The 9461-nt window shown below is 47.9% G+C and overlaps 1 protein-coding gene across 2 annotated transcripts; it reads right to left on the reverse strand.

The window, feature by feature from the left end:
• Positions 1-2641: 2641 nt before the first annotated feature.
• On the reverse strand, positions 2642-7474 carry LOC103629018 (protein CHUP1, chloroplastic-like). Of its 2 annotated transcripts, none has more exons than XM_008650214.2 (8): positions 6809-7474; positions 5376-6205; positions 4326-5282; positions 4083-4214; positions 3796-3977; positions 3580-3691; positions 3154-3297; positions 2642-3040 (listed from the first exon to the last, which is right to left on the reverse strand). In XM_008650214.2, exons 2-8 carry the CDS (start codon positions 6156-6158, stop codon positions 2957-2959), a joined length of 2394 nt encoding a protein of 797 aa, XP_008648436.1. In that variant the 5' UTR covers positions 6159-6205; positions 6809-7474; the 3' UTR covers positions 2642-2956. The 2 variants fall into 2 exon arrangements, with proteins under 2 accessions (XP_008648436.1, NP_001335047.1); NM_001348118.1 differs by having other exon boundaries at positions 2817-3040; positions 7268-7409.
• Between the last annotated feature and the right edge of the window lie 1987 nt (positions 7475-9461).

A 9461-nucleotide genomic window follows, 5' to 3' on the forward strand; every position in this document is an offset into this window, starting at 1 on the left:
ATCTCAGGTCTAAGGATACAGTATTCATGTTGCAAAAAGAGAACTATATTACAATATCTTACGTTGGGTTGGTCCAGCCTCATGTCATACATGCGCCCACATTATTAGTTTAACATCTCTATGTTCATGACTTGTGAAATATAGTCATCAACTAATACATGTGCTAGTCATCGACTCTGACTAGGGACATCATTTAGAATAACCATATAAGTAAAGAATCTCACAAACAATTCACATAATTGCTAATCAATACAAGGTGCCTTCCATGGATATTCAATTAAGCAATATATATCATGGATACAAAGAAATATGCTCATCTCTATGATTATCTCTAGGGCATATTTCTAACAGTAGTCACATGCGGTCATAAAGTCTCGCATGACGCTAGGATTATCGAGCCTGGAGAAATCCCAACCAGAGTCGGGCTCGTCATCTTCCTTGGACCCCGGGGGCCCGTAGGTCGAGACGGCCGTCAGTCGATCCCAGGTTGACCACATATGGTACCCCGGAAGGTTAGGATATGCCTTTATGAAAGCGTCCACCGAAGCGGGGTCGCTTGGTGGGTTGAAGCTGAATCTAAAAGGCACAGGGTGGAAAACAAACGGTACCTCTTGATCGACGGATGGTGAAGAAGTCGCGTCGGGGACGGACTGCACCGTTATCTCAGGTACGAGGTTAACACCCAACAAGTCCTTCGCGAGCGTGCTGGCGTCATCCGTCCGCTTGGGATTGGCGTGTTGCGGGGAAATGACGCTCGTCTTCGTCTCAGACGCGAGGTCAACGCCCGACGTGTCCCCCGCTGGGGCGCCGGCGTCGTCGACTCGCTCGACAGCCAACGAGGTGCCGCCTCCTGCTTGGCCATGGTTGCCCCGCCTCCTCCTCCTGCGGCGGGGTAGGTGACGGGACAGACCCGGATGCCGCTCTTCTGCCACGCGGGGAAGATGTCGTTGATTCCGCCGCCGTCGGGCGGGCTGACGGCCGTCGTTGTCGTTGTCGCGCGACGGAGGAATGAGTACCATGTCGTAGCTGCCGTCGAGGGACATGAACTCGAGACTCCCGAAATGGAGCAGCGTCCCAGGCTGGAGAGGTTGCTGGAGACTACCCATCTGGAGCTTGATGGGAAGCTGTTCGTCAACACGCAGCAGGCCCCTACCTGGCGCGCCAACTATCGGCGTTTCGACCCCGGGGGGTCCCTGGACCGACGAGTAAATTGTCGTTGCGTGTCCCAGCCCAGATGGGTCGGCGCGAGATGGAACACAAGGAGGAAAAAAGAGGGAACCACGGCTCGTGTTATCCTGCGCCTAGGGCGGATGCGCTTGCAGTAGGGGGTTACAAGCGTTCGCGAGGGAGAGAGAGAGAGCATGTCCGTCAGCCCGTCCTCCTGCGCGACCACCTTCTCATACGAGGGCCCTGGACCTTTCTTTTATAGATGTAAGGAGAGGGTCCAGGTGTACAATGGGGGGTGTAGCAACGTGCTAACGTGTCCGGCAGAGAGGAGCCAGAGCCTTATGTACATGCCGACGTGGCTGTCGGAGAGGTGTTAGTGCCCTGTTTATGTGATGTCGTGGCCGTCGGAGGAGCGCTTGAGCCATGTAGAAGCACAGCTGTCGGGGCTGTCGGGTCCTTACTGACGTCTCCTTGCTTCCGTAGGGGGCTGAGAACCGCCGTCGTCATGGGAGCACGCGGGGTGCCATCATTACTTGTTTACCGGGGCGAGCCAGATGGGACGTCGGTCTTGTCCCCCGTAGCCTGAGCTAGCTAGGGGTAGGGTAATGATGTGCCCCCCTGTAACGTGGTCGGTCCGAGCCCAAGGTCGGGCGAGGCGGTGACTCCTCCGAGGTCGAGACTGAGTCCGAGCCCTGGGGTCGGGCGAGGCGGAGACCGTCTTCTGAGGTCGAGACTGAGTCCGAGCCCTGGGGTCGGGCGAGGCGGAGACCGTCTTCCGAGGTCGAGGCTGAGTCCGAGCCCTGGGGTCGGGCGAGGCGGAGACCGTCTTCCGAGGTCGAGGCTGAGTCCGAGCCCTGGGGTCGGGCGAGGCGGAGACCGTCTTTCGAGGTCGAGGCGGGGGCCGAGCCTCGGGTCGGACGAGGCGGAGCTTCCTATGGCGCCTAAGGTTGGACTCGGTTGCTGTCAGCCTCACCCTGGCGGGTGGCACAGTAGTCGGAGCAGGGCAGGCGACACTGTTTTGCTGTCAGGTCAGTCAGTGGAGGGGCGAAGTGACTGTGGTCACTTCGGCCCTGCCGACTGAGGAACGCGCGTAAGGATAAGGTGTCAGACGATCCTTGCATTGAATGCTCCTGCAATACGGTCGGTTGGCGAGGCGATCTGGCCAAGGTTGCTTCACTGCGAAGCCTGCTCGAGCTGGGCCTCGGACGAGTCGAAGGTGTGCCCGTTGCTTGAGGAGGCGCTCGGGCGAGACATGAATCCGTCTGTGTCTACTGTTCCTGCCCGAGGCTGGGCTCGGGCGAGGCGAGATCGTGTCCATTGAGTGGACGGAGCTTTGACCTGTATTGCACCTATCAGGCCTTTGCAGCTTGTGCTGATGATGGTTACCAGCCGAATTTAGAAGTCTTGGAGGTACCCCTAATTATGGTCTCCGACAATATCCAAAGCAATTGAATACGTCCTAAACAAACCCTCAAATCAAAACCCCACCGCTACTTCTGTGCTCAATAGGCACAAAACAAAAGCATGTGCATGTCCCAGTGCGTTTTCTATTTTCTGGCAACAGTGAGGTTAAAAGCCAGCGCCGGCGGGTCACTTCATCCCACCCACCACACGCGGTACAGAACAAACATATCTTACACACTGCAAACACTGAAACACACCACGCAGGAACACATGCAAACATCACACGACCAAAAATCGTGCCTGCTACGCTTACTGAGATGGTAAGCCTGAGAGTCTGAAAACTAATCCTCTTCTTCAAACACTACATTGCGGTGCCGCGTCCTAGCTACTGGGTGCTGTTTCTGACGTGAACGAGGTTCCTCAGCTCCTCGAATGCATCCATGGTCTCCGGATCGAAACCTCCAGCAAACTGCAAAAAATGAGCTGGATTTAAACGCTGAAGAGCATGCAGACTTAACAAAGACAGTAGATTCCCGTCCCGTGATAAGGGAAATAATTTTTGTTTACCAACAAATTTGTTACCTGATGCATCCTGAAGGCAAATCTCACAGCCTGAAGCAGCATGTACTCCAGAGCTGGATCCTTGTTCAGAGGACCCATGTACTGAAGCTCCATTGCAACCCTTTTCATGTACATCTTCGCTAATTTCACAGAAGCAAACTTTATCTGCACCCAAGAAGGGGGAAAAAGAACATAAGGGAGCAATCCAACGATATGGATAGGCTTTACAAGACGATGCTGATATACTGACAAGGAAGCCTTGACTCTCTAAGAAAGTTGGAGTGACTTATAATTTGGGGTGAGGGGGTAATAGACAGCAAGCTATGCTTACTCCAGTGAAGTAGTGTAATGTGCAAGGCCATCTGTAGTTTCCAGGCCTAATGGGAGCGCACACTCATGATTTATGTAAATAAACCAGAGAAGGGCAGTCCGACACATAATATTTACCTTGCTAATAAGATTGTTATCAAGCATCCAGTCTGTAGGGATATTGAACTCCTTGCACTGCCTCATCATAGCATCTCTTGTCCTTAGAAGGCTGTAGACACCTCTCTCGGTCCTGAATTAAGAATGCCAATAAAATTTTCAGTTCTTTTGCAACTTTATGGGTAACAGTTATTAGGTAAATGCATGCTCATTATATTTCGGTAAACTCAGTCGCACTTTTCAGATAATGCAACCATTTTCTTCAGTGCGATTTCACAGGGCAGGCGTGGATCATCTTTGTAGTTTGAAACTTCCGACTCCAGCTTCTTCAGGTCCTGGTAGCCAAAAGCTGCCTCTCGTAGAGTGTCCGCCTTTCTCTCAGGCCAATCAAAATGCTTCAACACTGCTCTCTCATCCACCTGGACGTAAGGCAATTAAGTTAAAAGAATAATTTAAGTGGCAGCTCCAACTGAAAATGATTACTCAGAAATCAGGATAAATCAGTGAGATTGTAATGAACATACTAGGAAGCCAAGTTCATCATCTAACCACTTCACAAATGCAACCACATCTTCGATATCTTTGTAGGCTGCACTAGTCACCTCCTTGATTAATGATTTCACAAATTCACCTTGAGTCTCAACATCTGCCTTGATCTGCAAATTAAATAAAAAGTTACAAAATACTGTTAGTGCCAGAACCAGCCCATTAGAGCTGTTTGTATGGTCACCAGATTTCCAATAAGCTAGACTGAACTCACTACTTACAGCTTGCAAATGGGAAGACCGGTTCTCGATTTCACCAATCATGCTACTCCGCACATTCGCAGAATTAGCTGCTTCACAGATTCCGCCACCGGAAGTATCCTTTTTGGAGTCCCTTCTCATAAGTGAATGGTAGAGCTCTGCAACCTGAGGTGCCCTCTTCATGACCCCAGTACTTTTTGAGGAAAACTTTGGAGGCGGCGGCGGCGGCGGTGGTCGCGGTGGATTTACAGTCGATCCATTTGATGGACCAGAATTTGACACAGAAACAGAAGGTCTTGGTGGAGGATTAGGGATGCGCAACGCACGCTTTTCAACATCCAGACACTGTGATTTGCATACTTCTGGCTTGCTGAGAACAAATCTTGAACTTTCAGATCGACCAAAATCATACTTGTCTACAAGAAGATCACGCTTCTCCCTGATTGCAGGATCCTTATTAAAGGCAAATGACTCATCTGTCGCATCCGGGAGGCTGATAAAGGTATCGGATTGCCTTCTTTTAATGATGTTGAAGTCTTGTGCACATCCCTTTGGTCCACCGAGTGAGTGCCTACGTGTCGGGCTTCGTGCTTCTGCAGCTTCAATCCATGCCCTATCAAGAAGGGATTCCTTTTTCGATGCTTGGCAGCTCTTATCATTCTGGGACCACTGCTTGATGCGTTCTGCAATGCTGAATTTTATATCAGAACTGTCCTCGGAAGTTTTTGCATCACCTTCGCTATTATCATCCTCATTAAAAGCCATGCCACCATTGTAATCTATATCCGTCGTTGCTCTAGCTGCTTGATCTGAGTTACAAAGCTCATGGCGTAGACAAGAATTGATCCACCGTAGATAAGCAAGCTCCTCAACCTCTGTTAGTCGGCTCATTTGCAATCCCTCAACTTGCTTGCTGAGGTTTGCATTTGTATGCCTCAACAACGATGCCTCAGCTTGAACTTTGGCAACAATATCACTCTAGGTACAGTATTCAAAGCACACAAGAAAAATTAGTTGAAACATATTTCATAAAAAGAACAAACAGAAAGAATAAAGTTCAAGCAATGGTACCTCTTCATTCTTCTCAAGGCCAGCCAATTTGGATTCAGCTGAAGAGAGTTTAATTGCAAGATTTCGTTTCTGAAACTGTAGCTCTTTGTTTAACCGGCGTAGTTCAACAACTTCAAACTCCAAGTTTTCTGAAGGTGCATTGTCCCCATCTACAGTAAGTATCCGATTGCCGTGGCTATCTAATCTTACATTTTCTTCATGATGTTCTTCCATAGAAGATAGAGCTGATAACTGTTCAGATATGCTTGTTTTCTCAGCTTCTAATGAAATTTTCAGTCGTGCAAGCCTGTCAACTTCATCCCTCATAGAATCAAGCTCCTTCTCAAGTTCTGAAACTTTTGGGTTTTCTCTGCACTGTCTCAACTCTGACTGTAATGTCAATTCCCTTTCTTTCGACTCACGAAGCTGCTCTCTGAGATGATCCAGCTCAAGAAAAAGATCATGGGATGCAGGGGACCTAATATTGTGGCAATCAAAGACATGGGGGTGGACTTGAGCACCAGCAGGTGAACAAGGGAAATCCCCAATAAGGGATCTTTTCACCCTAGAGTGATACGGAATCTGTTGGTTGGCCTGATTAACATTTTCGACACTTGGAAGAGGTGGTTTTTTGCTTGCATTTGCTGCTGTCTTCTTGGTTTTCTTGTCTGTTGTAAACCCTTTGACAATTTGGGAACCCCATGATGATCCAAACTTAGGTTTCAGAGAACTTGAATTGCTTTTGGAGTCAACCCTCGATCTGCATGGCTTTGTTTGGTTGTCAAACATGATTTCCTCTTTCATCTTTTCCCAGGATTACCAGTTTACCACACTCCAAACACCATTCAACACTGCACACAAATGAGGGAAGTTACTAGTGATATATGTACCAGTCAATGTCACCACAAGAAAAATAGAAGTGAATAATATAGTCAGCTGATTTGTGAAATAATTAGAGGATTATGTGTCCATTGCCAAACTCTCCATATGTAGACATACCCAATAGTACAACATCCATCGAACTCAGTATTCGGCCAAAAGAACTTTTTATCGGCAACTAATGCGAAACAGACCTATCCCTGGGACAGTTAATAACGGAACAGACCTGAACCTTAAGTTTTAACCCCAAAAGGCTTCCTTAGGGATTAAATTGACTACACCTATCCCTGCACACTAATGCGAAACAAAAGGAGATTGCACAGGCCTGAACAGTCAAGTTTAGCACTTTTGAGTAATCATCTCACTGTGAGTCGCTGGATTTTCTTGCAGCAGAATAAATAATTAAAATTATTGAGGTAAACCTATACTTTCTACCACTACGCGGAAAAGTAAAGGACCAAGAGTAGAACATGGATACTGCGACTGAGTCAGATCCGGGTAAAAATAGCTTGCGTTGAGGTTTGGGGGTGCCCCGTTCCGCACAGAAGGAAAGGAAAAGAAAGGGGCGAGCATACCAGGAGCGTGGTCGTCGGCGGTGAAGTGCCCGGCGAAGGGTGCGTCGCCGGTGAAGGGCTCCTGTCGTCGTCGGGACTCGGGAGTAAAGGAAGGCCACAGGAGAGGGACGAAAACTGCAGCTAAAAAAGAAAAAGAAATACCGAAACCCCCCAATCCCAACCCTAAGCAGCTCAAATCCGACGCATTCCACTCTACCAGAACGAGCCTCGAATCAGTTCGACCTGGGTATGCCCACAAACAGCCCCGAATCAGCTCAACCTAGCTATTCCAACAAAGACCGCAGCCACGACCGCGGTGGCCGCCGGCGTTGAGAATAATGAGGCAGAGAGCGACTGGCGCTATCAGTAGCGGCAGTGGCGCTGTAACCACTAAATAAAGGAGATCGGACAGCGCCCAGCGGAATGTGGAGTCGTGGAGGAGGACGGAAACAAACAAGGGGCAGTGCTTCGGATGCTTGCCTCGCCGGCTCGCCCCAGGAGCAGAGATTCGGCCCCCCACGCGCGGATTTTTCTGTGGATTCCTCCCGGGTTCCGAGACGCCACGCGACCGCCTCGAGGTCTCGGCCTCGGCCTCGCTCCCGTGGAGAAGAGAGAAGGCGAGTGAGGAAGGGGACTTTTGAATTTTGAAATCGGAGATGGGAAAGAAAAAGGGGAGTAGCCGTAGCATAGCTGCAGCACGCTAGCGGGGTACAGGCCAGGGAAGAGGGGGAGCTTACTGACGTGTGGGGTCATATATGTCCGGTTGTGAATGTTTTTTATTTTAACTTCTTTGAAACTACTTTTAAAAATATATAATTAAAAAAATAAAAAATAATCTATTTTAGGGCGTTAATCTCCCAATGCATCTAAGGGCATGTTTGACGGAGTTTTAGCTCTGACTTCTCTTTGAAAAATGTCAAAGACATACAAACATGGCTTTTAAAACGGCAGAGCTATTTTTTACTAGACAAGAGAAGCCACAAAATGTAGCGCAACTGGCTCAAACTTCTCTAGATTTTACAAAATTGTACTTATACTACCAACTCACTTTTTATTTAGGTCATGTACCCTTTGATTAAAGGTTGACCTCCACCGAAGAAACACGATGCCACCAACCGACCAAAATGATTGTACCCTAGGGTTTCTCTGTCGCCATGCCATCTCCCTGCAAGCGTCGCTCCTCCCATCTTCGATTGCATCTAGCCCGTCTCCGATTTCATCTAGCCCGTCTCCAGTTGTCTGAAGTCTTCTTCCCTCTCTAGTGCCCATGGAAAGAGGCCCGACCAATGGTGGTGCTAGTGAGTAGTGACGCAAATGGAAGCAGTAGAACGGTGCATAGGCGGTTGGTGGCACCGGCGCGTCGGTGTCTAGCGTCTCAGGCACAGATAGCTTCCATCTTCCAGACAGGAATGTCGGGGCCATCCGACCTGCGTCCTTGTTCCAAGCGACGCTTGGACATGTGTCACACCTGGATTAAGGGCAAACTCGGGTGCGTCTCATATGTGCGCCAAGTAAAGATCTACACATATAACGACTCAATGTATAGAGACGAATGTCGTGATCTTTATTACATAACAATAATGTCTTACAAAATAGCTAATAATAAAATAACTCGAATTTAGATAACTTTCTCCATGACGCCATAGTTGGTTGGGAGATGACACCTAGATCTCATCGAACTCGTCGTAGTAATCCTCCTCCGGCGGTACTTGCACTTCTCTTGGTGTGATTATACCAAGGGTGAACTCCCATACGGTCATCGTTTAGCAAGTGTGGGGAATATTATGCATGAGCTTACTTGCGATGGGGCTCATGTGTAGTGTAAGGCTTATCAATAAAAATGGTTAAGGTTGAGTATTGCTTTTAATAAGTTGGTCAAAATTGTATTACCAATTACTAAGTATAAGTGTATACCAACCCAAATAATTAATTGGTCACAATTAATAATAAACCTCACAATGCAATGCAAATGATAGATTAAGTTTAATTCCATAAGTTACTCATGTGAGGGTCCGAGCCGCTCATGAACGTGAGCACGTCTGGTATGCCAGTTTACACTCTATAGAGGTTGTGCATCTTTACCCATAAGTTGTGTTACTCATTTTGCCAAGAGGTCTTGAATCCCATTCACTATCGAGGAGACAAGGCATGGTAGCACTATGAGGCATTTCCAAAGTTTCACTAGCAAGAGAGAACCTATTACGGATTCAGGCAGTAAGGGGCGATATAAGAATCCCTCACTCGAAAAGATATCATAGACATATCGACCCGAGAACCTCCCTATACCTGCAGCTCCCCACACCCCGCTTGCCCCTTTCGGGAAAGGGTTAACCCCTACTAGCTTTCATAATTACTTGGCCAAGGGTGTCCCATTCCACCCTTCGTATGATCTAGGACACCGGCTAGAGGGGGTGAATAGACGGTTGTAACAAAAATCAAAGACACTAAAGAAATTTAATCAATACGATAAGAGATATAAATTCTCTAGCTATGAAAAAATTGCTTGTATGAATCTCTTAGCTTGAAAATTTTCAATCAAGTATTTACTTTCAAAATTGCTTATGAGATTTGGCTAAAATTACATGAGCTTCATGACGGCACATCCAATATCTATGAGCAAAAACATTGCATAGTATTAAATATTACAATTCCTTTGCCATGAAATATAATGAGC

The sequence above is a fragment of the Zea mays genome, chromosome 6, assembly GCF_902167145.1.
Source record: "Zea mays cultivar B73 chromosome 6, Zm-B73-REFERENCE-NAM-5.0, whole genome shotgun sequence".
Classification (NCBI taxonomy): Eukaryota; Viridiplantae; Streptophyta; class Magnoliopsida; order Poales; family Poaceae; genus Zea; species Zea mays.